Below are 22,603 nucleotides of genomic sequence, written 5' to 3' on the forward strand. Positions count from 1 at the left end.
CTCTCTTTCCATGCAATTTTAAAGACCTCTAATTGGGTTTGTTTCCATTTTCGCTCCAGTTTACGCGTTTCTCTTTTTAGGGCGCGAGTGGTGTTATCATACCATGGTGCTATGTTCTTTTCATTTATCCTTTTTGACTTCATAGGTGCGACCGCTTCTAATGTATTAGAGAAAATAGTGCCCATGTTGCTGGTCATGTCATCGAGCAATTTTATATTCGTTGGAAAGGTTATTAGAGAAGTCAGATCTGGCAAGTTCTTTACGAAACTATCTTTAGTAGTTGAGGTGATTGTTCTACCTTGTCGATAACGAGATATACAACTGATTTCTGCAGTGCGCAGTGTACATATTATAAGATGGTGATCGGAAACATCGTCGCTTTGAGGTATAATATCGATATTGGTTAGATCGGCTCCGTGAGATATAATCAAGTCTAGGGTATGATTAAGGCGATGAGTAGGTCTATTGATGTATTGTGTTACACCACAAGAGTCTAGTAGTTCTTTAAACGCCACAGCTAATGGATCGTTAGCACTGTCTACGTGGATATTAAAATCTCCAACAATCAGTACTTTATCGACGTTAACCAATAGATCCGATAAGAAGTCTGCGAACTCTATCAGAAAATTAGTGCAATTGCAAAAATCCTCTAGCAATTGTGTTTCTAATATCAAAATATTCTTTCAGGTGACATATTTAGCTGCCATGCAGTGGACAATCCCAAACCTCAGGCAGAGTTTGCAATGCTGAAACAATACGGGCCTGACGTTCCTGATGCTATTCTCCAGAAGCTGGTGGCTGCATTTGGAGAGCTCCGGAACATGGCCGATCAAGGAACCATCACCTACCCATACTCTACACGAGAGGTGGTCAACATTGTAAAGCATCTGCAGGTAATTATCAGGTTGTCTTGTTTATTAGGCAAGGCAAGGCTAGTTTATTTATATAGCACATTTAATACACAAGGGCAATTCAAAGTGCTTAACATAAAGTGCTTAACATAAAATGATTGACAGAGAGAAATAAGACGCATCTTTAAAATGCAAATGATCACGAATACTTTAGATTTTAAGAAACAATAAAACAGCAATAAAATTTATAAAAAATGTGAGTGTATATATAAAAAGAATAAGAATAAATTAGAAATAGAAGTGCAGTTGATGTAGACCAGCACGGTGCTCAGGTTGTAAATGCACAGCTAAACAAGTGTGTTTTTAATCTAGATTTAAAATTAGCTAATGTTGGTGAACGTCTGATGTCGTCTGGAAGCAGATTCCAGCTATTAGTCGTCAACCATGGAGAAAAACTCTGTTCAAAATGTAACCGAGTGTATTATGATTCAGGATTGTTTTAATTTAGAAAAAACATTCAAAAATTTAGATAGACATAATTTATTTTGGTCACTTTATTGTGCCATGTTACACTGTGCATGACGTCATTAAAGTCCCCATGGAACATAAATCGCAATTGTTTTTACTTAATCGGATGCATTTCCGAATGAAACGCCATGTCATACTTAGGATGAGAAAAATAGAATGTGTGACTTTTGTTTTTCTATCTGAATCGATTGGATGTAGAAAAGCGGGTATTTCATTTTGAAATAGAACTTGCAGCTAACTGAGTTGGAGGGGGATGAGTTAGCACATGCTCTGCCCAAGCTGTCAAACTGACGCCATCACAGATTGATCACCACTTGAAGGCAGAAGTACATTTTCAGATTTTTTTTTAAAGATTATGAGGGCACATGAATTTAAAAAACAGAATCACTTGCATGGATAAAGGGTTTATAATTAACACTGCAGTAAAATAAGAATTGTCATTTTTTATTTCATTGGTGACTTTAATATTAGACTGGATGACAGTAAAGCATGCATAGTTTGTCATATGTAAAGCCACACTGCTGGACTAAGTCTCAACATTTCTGACACTTCTGACAGAATTTTATCAAAAGAAAATTTTGATTGTAATTCTATGGGATCAGAATTGTTGCATTATTCTAAATAAATAATATGATTAGAAAATGAGATTTGCTAATCAAAAATATTTATAAATGTATTTTAATGACATTCGTTGGTGGATCGCTTTCAACACATTTTTGGATCGCTTTCTGTCCATTTGTGAATCGCTGCACACATTTGTGGATCAGTGGATCGCACTCTATGCATTTGTGGATTTTGAAACATTTTTAACGTCAAGACGTGTACACATTCCACAAATAGGTGGACTCCGCCCACTATCTACTGAAGCCAATCGGGTAACTTCCGCCTTCTTGGGGCATGTTCAATGGGGCATATTCTTGCTTCCGCCAATCAACTTTTACTTTACACTAAGATTCAGGGCGGAAACAGGGCGGTCTAAAATGCATGATAGACAAAGAAATGAAAATGCCATCTTCTTTATACTACTCAGGAATGATTGGTTCTGTTTATATGTACTTTCCGTATGTTAGTAACAAAGTACTGAAACGTCTGTGACTTGATAAATGTGTGTACGGACTGGGATGGACAATCCCAGTGACTGGGAACTTATTTTGGAACCAGCAGTTTTATTCTCTTTATGTACCAGAGTGATATGTTCCGATTTTGGTTTCAATAAAAAATTATCTATTTCCCCTGATACTGTATGGGTAGGAGCACGTTCGTGCCACACACCTGCTGAACCGCAGCTGTCATTGTACTACCAGTATAACGATCGCAGCGTGCTCTGTTGGATTCTTTACAGGAATGAGATTGTGAGGACTGTAAATTTGCATGTCAGTCATAATTCAAAACAAAATGTAATTTCATCAGTCATCTCGGTTTATCCCATTCCTGATTGATCTCTGCTGTGGTTAAACTGTTTAGTTTACTTTCTAACTCTTTGCCATGACAAAACTATAGGATCACTGTAAGAAACACTATCCATAGCAATAGTTAACGTTGTCTTTATGGTGGTTGTCTGGCAGTTTAAGTAAATTGCAAGATAAACATATGGGAGATTTCTGTCCACAATTCCCCACATAAAAATACTGTAGTAGTATTATATATTTATCAAAGCAAGCTTGTGTGTTTGTATGTGTTACGAACAACACAAAATTACAATGGTAGTGTACTTCAATAAAATGGTTCGCTTAGGAACCTTTAAAACAAGTCTTTATTTGTGTGTATTTTGATGAACACGATGCGGGGGAGCAAGATTCTTTTAACAGGCCATTTTTGAGTCTACCTGAGCATATAAAAAAAAAAGTAAAACAAAAGAACTGCCTTTTTTATACAGTTAAAGTTGCAAAAACAGGCTACTGATTAATTTTTACTTTGTTAAAACTGCTCAGCGTTCCGTTATCAATTTTATTAAGGTTCTATAAATTTGCACCAAACAGGCCTAAAAAAAATTGCCTTTATTTTCATAAGCTGGTGGGGCTGGCATTTAGAGAACCAATAAATACAGTTGAAAGAAAAAGTATGTGAACCCTTTGGGCTTACTTGGATTTCTTCATAAATTGGTCATAAAATGTGTTCTGATCTTCATCTAAGTCACAACAATAGAGAAACACAGTCTGCTTAAACTAATACCGCACAAACATTATACGTTTTCATGTTTTTATTGAACAGAACATGTAAACATTCATAGTGCAGGATGGAAAAAGTATGTGAACCTTTGGGTTTAATAACTGGTTGACCCTCCTTTGGCAGCAATAACCTCAACCAAACGTTTCCTATAGTTGCAGATCAGACCTGCACAACGGTCAGGAGAAATTTTGGACCATTCCTCTTTACAAAAGTGTTTCAGTTCAGCAATATTCTTGGGATGTCTGGTGTGAATCGCTCTCTTGAGGTCATGCCACAGCATCTCAATCGGGTTGAGGTCAGGACTCTGACTGGGCCACTCCAGAAGGCGTATTTTCTTCTGTTGAAGCCATTCTGTTGTTGATTTACTTCTATGCTTTGGGTCGTTGTCCTGTTGCATCGTCCATCCTCTGTTAAGCTTCAGTTGGCGGACAGATGGTCTTAAGTTTTCCTGCAAAATGTCTTGATAAACTTTGGAATTGATTTTTCCATCGATGACAGTTATCCGTCCAGGGCCTGAGGCAGCAAAGCAGCCCCAAACCATGATGCCCCCTCCACCATATTTCACAGTTGGGATGAGGTTTTGATGTTGGTGTGCTGTGCCTTTTGTTCTTCACACATAGCGTTGTGTGTTCTTTCCAAACAACTCAATTTTGGTTTCATCTGCCCACAGAACGTTTTGCCAGTAGTGCTGTGGAACATCCAGGTGCTCTTTTGCGAACTTCAAACGTGCTGCAATGTTTTTTTTGGACAGCAGTGGCTTCCTCCGTGGTGTCCTCCCATGAAGTCCATTCTTGTTTAATGTTTTCCTTATTGTAGATTTGTCAACAAAAATGTTAGCATGTGCCAGAGATTTCTGTAAGTGTTTAGCTGACACTCTAGGATTCTTCTTCACCTCATTGAGCATTCTGCGCTGTGCTCTTGCAGTCATCTTTACAGGACGACCACGCCTAGGGAGTGTAGCAACAGTGCTGAACTTTCTCCATTTGTAGACAATCTGTCTTACCGTGGACACATGGACATCAAGGCTTTTAGATATACTTTTGTAGCCCTTTCCAGCTTTATGTAAGTCAACAATTCTTGATCATAGGTCTTCTGAGAGCTCTTTTGTGCGAGGCATGGTTCACATCAGACAAAGCTTCTTCAGAACAGGAAACTCAAAACTGGTGTGTTTTTTATTGGACAGGCCAGCTTTAATCAACACATCCAATCTCATCACATTGATTGGACCCCAGGTTGGGTGACTCCTGGCTCCAATTAGCTCTTGGAGAAGTCATTAGCCTAGGGTTTCACATACTTTTTCCACCCTGCACTATGAATGTTTACATGTTGTGTTCAATAAAAACATGAAAACATATAATGTTTGTGCGGTATTAGTTTAAGCAGACTGTGTTTCTCTATTGTTGTGACTTAGATGATGATCAGAACACATTTTATGACCAATTTATGAAGAAATCCAAGTAAGCCCAAAGGGTTCACATACTTTTTCTTTCAACTGTATATTAAAAGTATTTATTTTGTTTTAGATTGATATCTTTGTTATTTAAAAACCACCAATATTTGCTTCATTAATAACCCCATTTAGGAGCTTATTTAGGCCCATTTGGCTCTTAAAATAGAAGCGATGCGGTTGCAAGCCGCGCTATTGAGCTACAGTTGTGTTCAAAATTATTCAACCCCCAATGCTGTAAATGGTTTTAGGGAATTTAGTGTACATTTGTAATTGTATTCAGAATGAAATCCTACAAGGACTTCTTAAAGAACCATATGCAACTAAAATGACATCAATTAGTTTTGTAATACAGTAGTAAATGTTTCTTTTGTGAATTCTTCATTGACATAATTATTCAACCCCTTAAAGACTACCACTCTGAAGAACAGAGGTTCAATGAAGTGTTTTCAATCAGGTATTGAAAACACCTGTGGATATCAGGGAGGAGCAATAAAGCCTAATAAGCACCAATTAGGCAGCTTTAAAATGACTGTGATACTCAGCTCCTTCTAGACATTTACTGGTGTGGTTACAAACATGGTGAGGTCAAGAGAATGGTCCAGGAAGACAAGAGAACAGGTGATTACTCTTCACAGGAAGGGCAATGGCTATAAGAAGATTGCAAAGATGTTAAACATACCAAGAGACACCATAGGAAGCATCATTCGCAAATTCAAGGCAAAGGGCACTGTTGATACGCTACCTGGTTGTGGCAGAAAGAAGATGCTGACTTCGACTGCTGTGCGCTACCTGAAGCGTAGATCGGAGAAAAGTCCCCGTGTGACTGCTGAGGAACTGAGAAAAGATTTGTCAGATGTGGGTACTGAAGTTTCTGCTCAGACAATACGGCGCACCCTGCGTAATGAAGGCCTCCATGCCAGAACTCCCAGGCACAACCCCTTGCTGTCCCCAAATAATAAGAAGAGTCGACTGCAGTATGCCAAAAGTCATGTGGACAAACCACAGAAGTTTTGGGATAGTGTTCTGTGGACTGATGAAACAAAATTAGAACTGTTTGGGCCCATGGATCAACGCTATGTTTGGAGGAGGAAGAACAAGGCCTATGAAGAAAAGAACACCTTGCCTACTGTGAAGCATGGCGGGGGGTCAATCATGCTTTTGGTACTGGGAAGCTTCAGCGTGTGCAAGGTACCATGAATTCTCTTCAGTATCAGGAGATATTGGATGACAATGTGATGCAGCCGTCACAAACCTGAGGCTTGGAAGACGTTGGACCTTTCAACAGGACAATGATCCCAAGCATACCTCCAAGTCCACTAGAGCATGGTTGCAGATTAAAGGCTGGAACATTTTGAAGTGGCCATCGCAGTCACCAGACTTAAATCCGATTGAGAACCTCTGGTGGGACTTAAAGAAAGCAGTTGCAGTGCGCAAGCCTAGGAATGTGACTGAACTGGAGGCTTTTGCCCATGATGAATGGGCGAAGATACCCGTAGATCGCTGCAAGACACTTGTGTCAAGCTATGCTTCACGTTTAAAAGCTGTTATAACTGTAAAAGGATGTTGTACTAAGTACTAAGATTGAATGTCACTTGGGGGTTGAATAAAACTGATAATGATGTGAGCTCAGAAAAGACATTTGTGGTTATTTCATTATAAATGTTATGTTATATTTGTCTGACCTACACGTGCCTCTTTGATTTAATTGTAAGCAGGATGACTGAATGATCATAATCAATGTCAAACCGACCAAAACAATCAATTTCAGTGGGGGTTGAACAATTTTGAACACAACTGTACCTAAAAACTATAAAAATGTAAAAATCACCAATTCCTTCATCATGAAAGCATTACATTCCCGACTACATAACATTACGTCACCTGTCAAGGATGTGTGTGAACCTGAGGCTTGTTTTTCCGGCAAATGAAGCAGGCTTGTCCGGTGAAGAATTTCTGGTTCACGTGCAGCCGAGGGATAACGCAAGTTAGACATTAACATTAATAGCACTGTCAATTTGGATATTTCTGTTAAACAAACGCATCGATTTGCTTCAGAAGGCCTTTGTTAAGACCAAGGAGCCGTTTCGAACAGTTCTTTTATCAATGGATGCACTTTTTCTGATCTTTCACTCCCATTTTACCGCTTGGAAGAAAAATGATGCGTGGTTTTATAACTCCGATATTGCATTATTATTCATTATATAATATTATATAAAGTCATATTCAGTCAGAATGACTTGAGGGTGAGTAAAACATGGGGAAATTTTGTTAAATTACTATAATACAGAACTTTAATGCGCATATGCAACATTACTTACGGTACTACGATACAAATGTTTAAAAAATAGAGCTGCATTGCCAGTATTATGAAAGAAATTAGGATCGCGATGCTACCGTGGCATCGGAACGCCACGTACCCGGTATTATTTTAAGGTTATGCCCAACATTAGGAATTCAGACTTTGTCATTGCTGATAAAATGTATAGATGTAATAGATAAGTGCCTGAGGGAGAGTGTCTTTGTGACAAGTTGATAGGAGAGAGGGAAAAAGAGAGGCTCCGTCTCTTCATCAGCCCACTCACACCCTGATCTGACACACTGCCAATCTGGGCCACCTGTCTGTGGAGTTTATCTCCACTCACACACAAACATGACTTACTAGCACCTCCTTTTCGTACAGCTCTCAGAATTTAGAGATTGCATATACAGTTTATGGATGGATTTCATCTGTCGCATTGAATGAGAAATCAGTTGTCAGTCAATTGCAAGTCAATTCTAGGAATTTCGATTTTCTTTTTTTACATGATAAGGAAGCAGTGTCATTGTTATTGTAATGTTTTGCTGTATTTATCATATGACAATCAGTAGGCTCTCAAAATGAGGTTACACAAAAAAACAATCCTGGAGCTCAATCAGTTAAGGTATTGTAATAGTGCTTTTATTTTTGACCACATATTACACGCATACTGAAAAAATGTGCCTTTTATGCTCTGTAAGTCGCTTTGGATAAAAGCATCTACCATCTGTATTTATAAATGTAAATGGTTTTGTCTCATGAGTTTAACATCCTTTTTCCTTTTTTCAGAAATTTCCAGATGAGGGCCTGGCAAACGTGGTGAGGAATGTGTTCGACTTTGACTCCTATAATAAGGACATGCGTGAGGTGCTGATTGGAGCTCTGCACAAGCACGGCATTCCGATCGGAGCCAAACCCACCAGTGTACACCTGGCCAAGGAGTAAGAGCTCACCTCCTCATCTCTTTTTAATATCCAAGGACAAACATAGTCACGTAGTATCCTAGATTTACAATCAAACATCTGCCAAGCATTTGCTAAGCTACGTCCTTAAAAGCACATACTTGGAAAAAAAGTACTGTATTGAAGATGAAGCGTGCAATTTCTGCATAACTATTAACACCATTCAGATTTGCTAAAATGTATCTGTTAATACCAGTGTTGTTATGTATACAGTAGCTTAGTCTGTATGTTTAAGCAATCATTTTGCAACCTTTGGTGTCGCATTGCAGAAATGACACGCAGCATTTTTACTGTAACTCATAAGCTGCTAAATTCACGAAGATTCAATAGAAACCGCTCGCGGTTGGGTGTTGGATGAATGGGTGTTGTTTATTGTGTTTTTTAACATTTAATTATAGATTAATAGAGATAGTTTACCCTAAAGGTGCAAATTTAGTCATTATTTACTCAATTGGTAAACTAAGCAGATGGCATGTCAACTTATGCAAATGAAACAGTTTTTACTGATTGCGCCGTGAAATCAAAGTGGTCTGAAGGGATATGAATGTGTGTAGGGAAAAATATTTTACATTATAATTATTATTATTACATGATTCTTGACCTATGCCATTTCTTTTTCTCATGGTGAGTAAATAATGACCTCATTTTTGGATAAACCATCCCTTTAATGTATAATCATCGTAACGAATAATGTCTCCTCGTTTTAGTCTCTCACTATTGTTTATTATACACTTTTAAATAAAGAAAATATTTGTTTCTTCTGTTTCGTATTTGTCTTTATTCACTTCGCTTATGAATTTAATTTTAACATTTTCCTAGACATATATTATTTTGTACAAGTATATTTTTAATCTATGTTAATGTAGCGAAGAAACAAATATTTTCTTTTAATTTATGTTAAGCAGGGGGTTCTATAAATTACGGTGTTGTTTTTATTAAAGGGAATGATTTGTAATCATTTTATTTAATCTCTCACGTACCTTCTCTGGATCTGTTCCACATTTTTGAATGTGGAACATTCAGCCGCTACAAGATTGGCAGAGTCTGTAGCCATCTTCAAGAATCGGCTGAAAACACATCTCTTCCGTCAGCACCTGACCGATCAGTTCTGACTTCTATCTCTTTTATTCTCTTTCTATCGTTAAATAAAAATCCTTAGCTTTGTATTCTGTGGTAGGCTATATGAGACCAATTTTACTGCGCTTTTAGTTGTACTTCTGTTGTTCCAATTGCTACCATTGTTTACCTCATTTGTAGTTCGCTTTGGATAAAAGCGTCTGCTAAATGACTAAATGTAAATGTAATAATGCTACTTTTTAAAATATACATTGACTGTTTACATGCGCAAAATACTAGAAATCAAAATTAAGTTATATATCCATTTAGCATCAACTAAACACATTAGCCTGGTTAACATAAACAGATTACGAAAATATTCAGGTTCTCAAAAAATCGGAAGATTAAATCCCTTTTTTATTAATTCAAGTGGTTTCTAATAATTTAATTAGCCAAATACCTTTTTCCCAGGTTGCCATTGCCAGACTGTAAGATGGCAGGGTACTGGACCATCAATCAGGAGGGCAATGCACGCCGAAAGCTGTTGTGCCCAACTGAGTCACATCAAATAGATATCAAGGTATCGTAAACCTTCTAGCAAACAATTGAGACACTGAGTCTATATTGCAGTAAATATTAAATGTATTCATTAATCCAGTCATCTATTTAGAAAGCTGAATTAGTTTAACAGATAGTGTCAATGTACTCCTTATAAAAATGCAATCATATCATGTATTAAATATTTCCTATTTTTTGTACTATTTTTGTAATATTTCTGGACTTTTCAGGGTCCAGTGTTTTTGCGAATTCAGAGTTACCCCTGTGAGAGGCACGAGTCTAGGTCCATGAGCTTCACTGAGGAACAGGCTAACTGGCAAATCCCCATGAATGAGGTTAACATTGTCAGTGATGTCACCACTGCTAACGGTAGGCCAGGACAACATCATAATGATTACACAGTCAATTAACATACAACTACAACACAGTAAAAAAACTTCAACATAATAGAAAACAAATAGAGCCAAAAAGTCATTCAAATGACTCCAGTGAGCACATTTTTCCACACAATTACTCGGCAATACATTAACAACAAGAATATTTATGTTATGATAAACAACAGATAATTATTCAACAAATTAACAGTCTCTTACAAATCCGATGTATATGCACAATTTATGTAATTTAATTTCTACCTTAGTATATTAATGTTCTTCATATATTTGCAGAGCGCTGAAAGCGGTACAGCAATGTCTTTGTAGGTTCACACATTTCGGAGTATATCATGCTGCCCTGTCCTAATACACTTATGTTAAATTTTTCTCGAAAGTGACATGTGAATGTTTTGTTTTATAGATTGGATTTATGTTGCCACATGTAATCCCGTATCGCTCTATGCTATGAAGAAGAAAGGGGACTCTGTACAGTGTATTGAACTCAATGACATATTCCCTCGAACCATCAGAAGCGTGTGGCAGCCTTTCCTCTCTGTGGCAGCACTGGGCAATCCATTGCAAAGCCAGCTAGTGCTTCATGAAGAACAGGTGTGTGTGTGACCTCTAACCTGCCTATTCTGCACAGCCAGTGCATATAAAAGAAATGCCATCTATGTGCTGTCATTATCACTCCATCTACAGTTATCATCACTGCCTTGATGTTTATCTGAGAAACATGCTGTCTAGACATGAAAACAGAAGATTATCAATTGATGCATCATTTCCATCAAACCCGAGAGGGATAAACAATGTCTAATAATAGTAAATGGCCACAGATGAAAATAAACTTGAGTTTAAGCCTATGCTTTCACCAAAGTTAGATCTGATCGGTGATGTGATGTGTAATGACACTATTAGGTGTTTATGTTTTGGAAATGTGTTAACAAGCCTGGGAGATTGACTGAAGCTTGATGTGTTTCCCTGTTCTTTAATGGATGTTGTTGTTATTTTTAGAGGCATCATTCATCCCGGGTTGACATTACATTTTTGGTCCCAGTTTAGTCCCTTAAGTCTACTTATGAATGTTGTTTGCACAGAAACAGACTTGAATTAGTCTATTTTGCAGCTATTTTGTACTCCATTCTAGCTACGTTTTTATCTTGAAAAGCTCAGTTTTTCTCATCTACAAGTATTGTGCTAAAGCAACCAATAAGCCATTTTCAAAATGTGCAAACGCTGCGGTGCCGAAACTTCCTTTGCTGAAAATGCTTCTAAACTCCCTACCTAGTTCCAAAACATCGCCATGTTGGCATCTTACTGATGCTGGACATTACCAAATACAGTACAATAACACGTTCCCCAAATGTACATGCATTAATGCCTATTACTGTAAATGCTTAGAAAGTCAATGTCAAGGAAATGTGGTCTGTAGCATAAAAATTATTAGTATATACAGTAAGTGAAAAATGTGCTAAAATAATTTGAGCCTGATAATACTGTAACGGTGTTGCTTTGTGATAAGGTTCTTATTGAAGGATGAGCAAAGTATGTTCCTGCCCATATTTACTGTATTTTTAAAGGAGAAACAAGAAATTTAAATGTCTGAAACATATTTAATGTGTTAGTGTTCTGGTGCATAAAACCTTATTAAACATTATAAGTGAAAATAAATCAATGTAAAACAGAATATGAGGGCACAAACTGTATTTCTCTGTTTTATAGGGTAATACTTTGCTGCATCTGGACATGGTTACTGGTGCTGTGAGAAGGCTGGTTCTGCCTCAGGACAAACCAGAGGAACCAGTACGAAAGACATCAAACTGGTGGGGTAACAAAGAGAGTCAGGTAATCGCCTACAAACAAATGTCTAGAAACAGTTATTACGTGATTGTATTTAAAACTAGAGTAGGTATAATTTATCATATTTTATAACGTCAAATATTCAAGCATTAGTGTTAAAAAGTGTTAGAATTGTAACCCAGGACTGTCTTGTCCATTATCACTTTGTTTTGGAAAAAGATCTGACATCTGGTCAAATATACCATGCAGCAGCTATAAATACTAATGTTCCTTTAGCTGAACGCAGTAAACATGGCACCAGCAATGACTAGAAAATAGGTTTAATTGGACCTTGCATGCACTGTAAACTATTTTGGACACTAGCGTGTCCCAAATGCAAGAATGTGAATATCTTTCTTGTCCCATGAATAATCTTCTGCTCCTATGCATTGTCATCAGTCAGGATATAAAATGTGCAAGGAGTTTGCCCATAAGAACTGGCTTCTCATCTACAAAGAAAATGGGTAGGTTTTTCTCTCCCGTGAATCCAATGTACATGGCACTCGTAGTGTCTTATTCAGGCATGTCATACACATTTCCTCTGTGCTCTACCTGGACAGGAGTCAGCTGGATGTTGTTGATGTCCTAGAGGGACAGATTCACACCATCTCCCTTCCCATCACCCTGAAGGCTGTGTTCCTGGTGGCTGAAGACCGCTGGCTTCTTGTTGAAAATCAGACTGATAGGTAGAGGCTTGTACCTGGTTTCTGTTATATTTTAGTTCTTTGCACAAGTTGTTTTTTTATTTTAAAGGTTATATTCCTTGCCTCAACCAATGTTAGGTCTTTAACTAAATTATTAACATCTTGTGTAGGAAGTTCCTGTTGACAAAGCCAATGCACATGTGTGCTGAGGACACTGGAGTGTGCCAGCTGCATGCCATCACTGAAGATGCTGTAAACACTGGCTTTGGCACCAGCTCAGGTGAAGAAACGATTGCTCAAATTGTGATGCTTTTTAAAGTGAACTCAACCTATGATCAAATTATAAATTATAAATATAGCAATGCACTAACAATCACCTTAACACCTTAGCAACTGCACAGCAATGCATAGCAACATAATAATCACCATTAAAGTTATGGTTTACCTACAAATATAAACAAAAAGGGCAAGTTGCAAAGTCAAACATCACTTACATGTTTTTTACAAAATAAAAAAAATAGTTTATTACACAGTACTTCTTAAAAAGATAATTCCTTAACTTTAAAGCAGCTTCCTAAAGCAGGCATTGAAGTTCCAAAATACAGGTAGAACAAATAGAAGATTCTATACAGTTTTGTCTTTTGATAAACCATTTTTAATTTATGGTTCACACAACAATCAAAACGGTTCAGTTTCAGAAAGCTCACAATATCAGTTAATGGGAAGAATGTCGGTGTCAGAGAGATAAGCGAGAATCATACATTCAGGCCCAATTACACAGACAAGGCTTAAAGCTAGTACCAGACTATAATTAATGTATGACATGTGTTAACTGAATATAACTTGCTCAGAAATATCTTAAAATATATCAGTGCCATTGTTTTGTTTCAATGTATTCTTCCAAGGCATTTTCATAAAAGACAAAATAAGATAAATATCTGGACTAAGGGATAGTCCTGGCTTAAACTAAACTGTGTCTGTGAAGCCGGGCAATAAAGTTTCAGACACACTTTAGCTTTTGCTCTCAAAATAAGCATGTTGACATAATGAGCATGAGCTTATTTGGGGCTTCAATCAATACGAGTTTTGCAAGGTGTCTCTAGACGTTCTGAATAAAGACCAGTTGAACACATCATCACTGGTGGAGATGTTTGACCCAATTTTAGGTTTACCAGTGAATTATAGTCAAACAGAGATTTTAAATCTGAGGGATCTCGGGATATGAGATTTATAAAAGCAACCTGTGTTATCTGAGAGGTTTCCTGGAAGGGCAATGATGTATGTTTGTACTCTTTAGATTCACACCCCTTAAAATCTGTGAGATACTACCAATTATTTCAATTGTCTACAGTTCTGTCTACATATTAGCTTTTGTTTATACTGCACTTAAATAACCTCAATTTTTGTTCTAGAATTTTGCCGGATTGCTGTTTTTTTGTATTTCATTAAAATGTACTGTTATGTTTAGCTAATAATCCCAATCCAATTGTTTCCTAGTTAAAAAGGTAAACCGAACACTTTGATTGGCCATTGGAATTGCATAATTTTTGTCAAGAATATATTGGCCATTGGAATTGCGTAATTTTTGTCAAGAATATATATTTTTTAAGTATATTTCAAGTATTCTTTTATTTATCTATATTTGTCATTTAACTATTTAGGTTTTTGTAGGCCACTTGTAAGAGTTTGAGAACTATATTCTTAAAAGGTTCATAAAAGGTTGTACTTTGGACTTGGGCTGTAATGTTTTATAAAGAACCTTTATACTTTTAACCTTAAAACTTTAGAATAAGTTTTTTGGGGCAACCAATGCTAGTTCTATGGCATCACTGGGATGAACCCTTTCTGGCACCCTTTATTTTTAAGAGTACAGTTTTGGAGTGATGCTGACTCTTACCAATCCTGTTCTTCAGGGATGGAAACCTCGACTCCTCAGGAGGTATCAAGTGATCAGCTGCCCAACGAAAACCTTAGCTCTGCCCTGGGGCAGAAAATCATCTCACCCAATCGCATCTTCTGTGACACAAACACCTATGCTAATGTGATTGTGGGCTTTCCTGATCTCATGGTTCGTCAAATTTGTTGATGTCAGTCTTAGAAAACACCAAAGTATGACTGAAAACATCTGTGGACAATATGGTTTCGTTATGTATTATTGTTCTATATTGTGTTCCTTCAGTCTCCAAATGAGGTCTACACTTTTAAGAGACCATCACCCATAACTGAGGGACGAGGACCTGATATGTTTTTCGGGTCAAGTAAGCGAACAGGACCCGCAAAGAGGCTTAACTGTGTATGTCTATTAGATACCAATCAGGTGGTCCGAGCACTGCCTCCAACACAAGTTCCACTGGCTGAAATCTACCCTAAAGGTATATGAAGTAAAGCATTCATATACAAATATCATATACAAAAATATGCGTTTTTTGTAAAGGGCCTTACTTAGTAACTGTGTCGATTCATTAACAGATGTCACGCCACCCATGACTGCTGGTTACCTTGAAGTGACAGACCTGAACTCTAAGAAACTCAAATACATTCCAGTGCCAAGGTACAAACTCTTTCATGAAGCTGTAGTTCCCTCTTCTGTTAAATAGAGACCACATTATTTCCAGCCTATTTACACCACAAACCACCTATTTATAACAAAAACATTTCCAGTTATTAACCTATTCCTTGCCTCTGATTTGAGTTAAGGTTAAAAATGACCTTTTTGAGCAGGACTGTTGATCCAGGACCAACAAAATGTTAATCCAGGAACATCTGGCAAAACACAATGACCTTGTACTCGTACTTTCTGATACTCTCTTTTTAGGAGCAGTTCAATGTCTCCGTACACTGTGTGGATCTCAAAGGTTTCAGACACAGACATAGTGATGGCTCCTTTGGGCTCTGGTGGGGTTGTCACTGTTGACACGGGAGGCTATGTTAGGTTGTGGGAAACAGGGCTTGACAACCTGCAGCGCTCTCTGCTGGAGTGGAGAAGCATGATCGGATCTGAGGATGGCAGGCCTGTTCAGGTAGGACCTTTTGTAGAACTTTGCGGTCACATTTTATTCCAAAATCAAATGAAAGCATTATAATGGTTTTGCTTTTAGTTCTTTCTTTAATGATGTTATTGTATGCTGATTTAAATGTTCAAAGTCATCAGTAGTTACAATTCCCGTGTTAGGGAAAAATTATCTGATGACCAATGGCAGAAGTTGGAACATTCAGATTTAGATCTGTTTGAAAACATTTTGGGTCAAGATTTATATTTGTGGTGTGTTTACACGTAAAATAAAGCATTGAATTCATTGTGCATATTGTGCACTTAAGTGTTTAGGTATACGGTTGAGAGTGTAATCATGTGTAGATAGTTTAAATATAAGTGGAATTTACTGTATGAACACGTATGTACACAAAAGATATATTGTGTAGATTAGTACTTAGTGTATAGTTACACTAATTATAAAGCGGGGCCCATTTTTTAATAATACTTATTTTTTCTATTATATTTGATGCTCATGGTGTAGAAATCATACACTAACTTTAAATTAATGTTTTTTTTTCTGAAATATAAATCAAGAGTACCACATAAGTTGGACTTTGAGTAAAATATGTTGCAATTCCAATTCTAACCATGTGGCAGCAGGCCTACATCATAAATGATGTAGTGGGGTACTTATTGGTAAGTTTTCAATCTTTATTGGTTTGTTAGATTTTTAATTCAATAACTTAATTGTAAATAATTTCCAGCATTTTCTTTGAAAAACAAGTTTTATCTATAGAAGTGATCTGCATTACATTTTGCATTTATTGAAAAGGACTACATAAACAAACTTAAAAATGTAACTTTTTTACAGCAATTCATAAATAGCTTATAGGTTACTGTGCTAACTGTGACTCACTGATAATGTTTGTAGTGGCGCAATGTTACTTATCCAGAGTGACGCAATAACACAATGCAGGGACAACTGAGTATACATATGCATGATATGATTGCAAAAGCTACACGCCCAGCTCCACAAACATCTTTGTAGACTGTGTTTGACTCTCACTTACTGTTATCAATAAGATACAGGTACACAAAGAAGCCATCTGATATTTATGCTCCTAACTAGTATTCATTTGGCACACAATATAAGCTTTAACATCAGCCCTCAAATTTTAACATCAAATATTTGCCTAAATGGCTGCAATCTTGAGTTTTCAAACAAGAGCTCTTTGAACTGTATTTGCACGTTGTTCGGTAAAATATTGTTTACAAAGGTTTGCTTGGTGTCGCCCTGTGGAGAAAAACATAAAAAACAAAGATAAACTGGGTTTAGACTGATGCAATCTTCTAACATTGTGATATCAAGGTTTATCATTGAGCTCAAGACTGTGTTATCATACTGTTTGTCTGGGAAAACTTAACGGCCACAGACCTTTTACCCCACCCTTGAGCCTTTTCACCACACTTACACATCTAACACAATTTTTGAACCAACCACAGCTAGGTTCTGGTTTAGGATTAGACACACAGAACATCCACAATTAGAAAAGGACTGATATTTACAAGCTGATGATGCTGCTGTTCAAATTGTTCGGTTGTTAGTCAGGAGTTGTGGCACAAAATGCTTATCAACTGTACATGCAACCGACGTTTTGGAAAAAAGGCATTTTTATAAAGCCTTGACATACGGTTTGTGCTGAACACGTCTCCGACTCATGTTTGAGTCTGGCCCAAAACTTTGCGAATTATGCCTTTCTCCTGTCTCTTCTTAATATTTACTGCACCTGTCCTTTTAAAACTACTGTTCAAATGTTCGGAAGTTTTGGAAGACTTTCAACACAAAATTGTTCTTTCTGTAGTAGGCCTCATCTTCAAACTTGAGATCTGCTCTGTTAAAACATTTGCAGGGGAGATTCCAGCAGGCAGAATTCCTCTTCCAGGATCTCTGCCACCTTCTGTTTATTCTTGCAGTCTCATAGCCATCTCATTCCCCGGCTACATTTTACAATTCCCCCCCATTCTTTATCTCATACTGCTCATATTTTATGGTCTGTGACACTACTTTAATTTCTCTGTGCCATGGTCTTGTTCGGAGGCCTGTTGTGCAGCATTCTTGTTCCCAGGGCAGTGAACAAATGAGTTCAGAAATTACACACAATCATCAAGTGATATCTACAAGTTTTATGATTTCATGTTTTAAGTGTGAATCAGTCTCCCCTTCTAATTTGTTGTCTTGTATCCAAAGTTATAACCATTGTAATAACGCTGGAATAATTGGTGTATCCTGGAATACAATTCATCTATCACATTTTTTGAGCTTTAAAGGAGAAGTTTGCTGTAGAATTAAACTTGATGATTTACTTACCCTCATTTCATCTAAGACTACCATGTCTTTATGTAATTTTTAATCGGCTGGTGTCACGTTTAGCCATTTAAGTCTGGGAAGAAACTGAAATTTGGACCTTAAATCAGGTTGAAATCCATTATATGGGGGAAGATCTGGAAATGTTTTCCACAACAACCTTGGATTAGTTTCTGCAGAAAAAATAGGCTGAGTAAATAATCATAACATTTTTATTCTAAAGTGAACTTTTCCTGTAAAGCTGCACTATATAACATTTGCTGTCAACTCCCCTATGTGGTTGAAACCATTTTGGACTCATTTGTTTCTTTATTGTTAAAATCCTCAGGTATATTATTCTTTTTGACAGACACTTGAGATGACTAAATAAAGGACAGTCTGTCATTCACCAAATTACATGGAGAACCACTCTGCAAATAAATGTAACCTCTGACATGCAGTTCATACAATACTGTATGTGATGAAAAACATCTTTCAAGCAATATCAGTGAGTCTATTATGACTGTCAGTCATCTTGCCCCGATATCTGAGAACAGCACATCACTGCTGTCTATATTTAAACACCCTGAATTATAGTGTGTGTTCATTCAAACATTATGTCAGATAATTGGAATTTTGTTATTGCTCGCTTACATGCACTGCTGTGGGGAAGAAATTGTTTCAGTTATGAATCATTTTAAATGGCATTATTGGTATTATTTTTCATACAATTTTTTTTCATACATAATGTAATCACTGATTCTGATTGGTCAATCATTGCACACTGTCCGTTTTTTGCTATAATTACTTTTGATTTTGCTTCATAGCTGTGTTTGTTTTACTCTTAAAGTTTCTTCATTTAACAATTTTCTTTCAAACAATCATTTCATAAGAAGCTGAAAAGTATAATCTTCTGAAATGAATTGCAATAAATTAGTAAATAGTTATTGTTGCACTTATGCATCCATGGAACCATTGCCGTAGCCAGGGATTGAAAATTAGTGAGGTGTGTGGTGGGGTGTCAATAATTATACAGTACCTTATATTACCAATAAATGCTATACATCAATCAACTTTAATTAATATAATGAATAATAAAGTTAAAAAATGATAAACTTATACCTACAAACAGGGCTTGATACTGTGGCTAGTGGTTAAGCTAACATTACACAGCACATTTGCAGTCACCCAAAACACAACGCATGGACTTGAATGTGTTCAGTAACCAACAAAAGTAATTTTCTGTAGTTATATTTTCGGAAACAAACTCGCGACCAGGCGTTGTGCTTTGTGTAATAGGTGCAATCACTAACTTGCACTCAACTCGCTATGGGAATAGCCATAGTAACTATAAATGCCAATAACATTGGTCTACATCAGTGGTTCTTAACCTGGGTTCGATCGAACCCCAGGGGTTCGGTGAGTCAGTCTCGGGGGTTCGGCGGAGGTCAAGACACTGGAGATGCGCGGATGAGCTAAAATGTCAACTGCATCCGCTGCTTCAAATAAATTTTCCACCCGCCACCCGCCCGCACGTAAAATTTTCTCTGATATAGATATCCGCACCCGACCCGGACCCGATCATCACTTTAATTACTCAATACTTTTTCTAGCACTGTCTTTGTCTGTAAATGCTTAAATATAATCTTTCGATTTAGCACACACATGATGTTCCATAAAAGTTACCAACCAGTCTTATCGCTTTCATATACATTTAGTGCGTCACAGTAGTTGCATATCACAAACCCAGCACTTATTCTACCTTGTTAAAAACCACTTCGCTAAAACGCTCCCACACGGTACTTTTCTTTCCTATCTTTTGTTTTGTTTTTAATTCTCCCTTTTTAAATTTCTCTCGTGAATGTTGTATTTTAAGAGTTTAAGTTATATTTAAGCACGTCATCTAAACCAATGAATTAGTTCTTAGTTCTACTGAAGCCTTGCAAACGCAGCAGTCATTTTTAAAACCTCTTTAGTTCACATTTGTACATTTTTATAAATCCTTAAGAATTGTGGCTTTTATAAACTTGATGCAACCAGATTTTTGTACATTAGGTAATCAAGCATTGTTTTAATATTTCATTGTTTGTATTCTATTTCAACATTTTAATGTTTGCTTCAGTTTATCATTTGAATCCATATGACACAACGCGTTGGGACCCCCGCTGAAGTACTTTATCCAAATCCTCCACATCCACTCTTTCTACCAATTCTGTGATTTTTCTCAAAATATTACGAGTTTAATCTCGTATCACTACGAGTTTATTCTCGTAAAATTTCGACTTTATTCTCGTAACATTTCGAATTTATTCTCGAAATCTTGGATTTTTTATTTTTAACGTGGCACAAAGACGCCGTCGTAGCCTCCATTTCTGCTGACACGCGCGCATTTCTTTTAAATTACTGCAAATATGCGCCTGATTAAGAATGCGTTTAAAACATATTCGTATTTTTCGAGAAATTTTTCGCAGCGCCCGCGGATTTAACCGCCATCCGCGCATCACTACAAGACACACACCCGACTCATATGATTCGTGATGACACGCCCCGCTTGGCCATCATTGGCTGCAGGTGATCACGCAACATCGCTTTGCCTATCTGTGCTGCAGGGAATATTGTGCGCCCAGTAATCGACTTGTGACTGTCGTAATGGTACGTCGTGTGATTTCTTTCCTAATATTTTAATCCCTTCATACTAACTATGTCGAGCAAAAAAAGAAAGTGGTCGGACGAATATGTACAATATGGATTCACATGTATAACATAACTTGATGGGAGTCAGCTTCCTAACTGCATGATTTGCAATGCCAAGTTGAGCAATTCTAGTCTATCACCGGCAAAACTAAGAGAACACTTCCTTAAGCTGCATGGAGATGGAACGCATTTCTGAACTGGTCTCTGAAAGGCAACAGCAGAATTCACACTGATTTGCAGTATATATTCATTATCTTGTTTTAATGGTTTTGTTCTTTGAACACAGTGATGTTGATGCACGGTTCATTTTGTGCACCAGTAAAATATATACCTATGTTTTGAATTTTTAAAAAAAATCATATTTTATTTTTCCAATTAAGAAGGGTTCGGTGAATGCGCATATGAAACTGGTGGGGTTCATTACCTCCAACAAGGTTAAGAACCACTGGTCTACATGCATGAACTAAGGAATCATCACCTTCTGACCATACAACCTTTATTGTGGTTTGGTAGTCATCGTTTACAAGCATTTCACTCAATTCGTGATGAGGCATGATCATGCTACGTAAGCTATCAAGACCCGCCAACAATACATTATCTCTTATGGTTATAAATTGTTAGTGTTATGTTAGTTATGTTATGTTATGTAGTAATGTTAGTGTGCCAATAAACAACCTGAGCACAGCCAAATAACTAATACGCTTAACAGTACAGGAAAGTAAGAAGAAATCTACATATGCGACTTTCAAATCCAGTAGAAGGAAGGCTAGGTCTCCATCCGTTTTGCAAGCCGTTGCCTCTAGCAGCTCACGACACCAAGTGTAAATCCGTCAGATATTGATTCATCTTCGGGCTCGTGTATGATCTCTCTGTTTTCCTCTTTGTTTTTTTTGCTGGTTCTGCCATGGTGATGGTTTGGAGACTTGTGTTGAACAAGATCATTTAGTTTTATTGTAAACTGTTGGCTAACTTCACCCAGGCTACGAGTAAAACGTGACGTATGCTGTAAAGCATGTGATGGGAGGGGCTTTTGAACCTACCCACACACCAAAGTTACAAGTGTGATTTCAGCCAATAGATGGCTGCTTAGGTAGCGGCGGCAAGTAAAATTTGTCTAGTTGAGAGTTGTCCTAGCACTAAAATAATTTTAGAGAGATTATTTTAAGTTCGAAAAACTCTCTGGTGTTACTTTTAATGACTAAATTTGACAATGGCATGCGGTGAGATCATGCGTTGAAAAACATGCCCAAAAACAAACGATAATGTTCCCACACGCAACTCCCCACTATATTAGCTTCTTAAAGTGTTATTGCCTGAAAACGTGTATGCAATTGTGTCATTACGGTTATGCAGTGTGGAGATTGCATACCCACCCACATCGCACACACTCACTCACTCACTCACTCACAAATCTTTCAATTGGATGACGCCGCCAGCCTCACGCATCAATAGAAATGAATCCATATTTCACACCACAGAAAATAAGCAAGTCTGTAAACTGTATTGACTGATTTATATATGTGTAACGCAGACACTCAGAAGAGTTTTAATCTGCTGATTATTCATTCAGAGCTTTACATTTGATATATATTTGAGATATACTTTTTATATGAAATATTACAGAGTTCCGGACCTCAGTGACCTCATAGCTGGCTACGGCCATGCATGGAATATCTTTTGACTGACATTGAAATGTTCTTGTTCCCGCTAATAAGGTTGTGTCAATTATGATGGTCAGGTCATGTCATTTAGTGGGGCTCAGTGCACAGTCATGCCAGGAATTTTAAACCTGACGTCAGCTCAGCTCACTGATCTGTCCTGCTCAATTCATGTATGCCAATGCAGTATGTTTATGAAGTGATCA

At 37.2% G+C, this 22,603-nt stretch overlaps 1 protein-coding gene across 3 annotated transcripts in view; it reads left to right on the forward strand.

Annotated features, from left to right (window-relative positions):
- Positions 1-22,603, forward strand: part of vwa8 (von Willebrand factor A domain containing 8) — a 101,827-nt gene that overhangs the window by 39,078 nt on the left and 40,146 nt on the right. For all 3 annotated transcript variants that reach the window (XM_056754725.1, XM_056754727.1, XM_056754726.1), the window contains exons 26-38: positions 688-893; positions 8,084-8,235; positions 9,784-9,892; positions 10,101-10,239; positions 10,666-10,853; positions 11,967-12,089; positions 12,483-12,547; positions 12,644-12,769; positions 12,898-13,007; positions 14,641-14,795; positions 14,907-15,099; positions 15,197-15,278; positions 15,543-15,747. In XM_056754725.1, coding sequence (XP_056610703.1) covers positions 688-893; positions 8,084-8,235; positions 9,784-9,892; positions 10,101-10,239; positions 10,666-10,853; positions 11,967-12,089; positions 12,483-12,547; positions 12,644-12,769; positions 12,898-13,007; positions 14,641-14,795; positions 14,907-15,099; positions 15,197-15,278; positions 15,543-15,747 — 1,853 coding nt within the window. The remainder of the gene's footprint in view (positions 1-687; positions 894-8,083; positions 8,236-9,783; positions 9,893-10,100; positions 10,240-10,665; positions 10,854-11,966; positions 12,090-12,482; positions 12,548-12,643; positions 12,770-12,897; positions 13,008-14,640; positions 14,796-14,906; positions 15,100-15,196; positions 15,279-15,542; positions 15,748-22,603) is intronic.

The sequence above is a fragment of the Triplophysa dalaica genome, chromosome 8 (assembly GCF_015846415.1).
Source record: "Triplophysa dalaica isolate WHDGS20190420 chromosome 8, ASM1584641v1, whole genome shotgun sequence".
Lineage (NCBI taxonomy): Eukaryota > Metazoa > Chordata > Actinopteri > Cypriniformes > Nemacheilidae > Triplophysa > Triplophysa dalaica.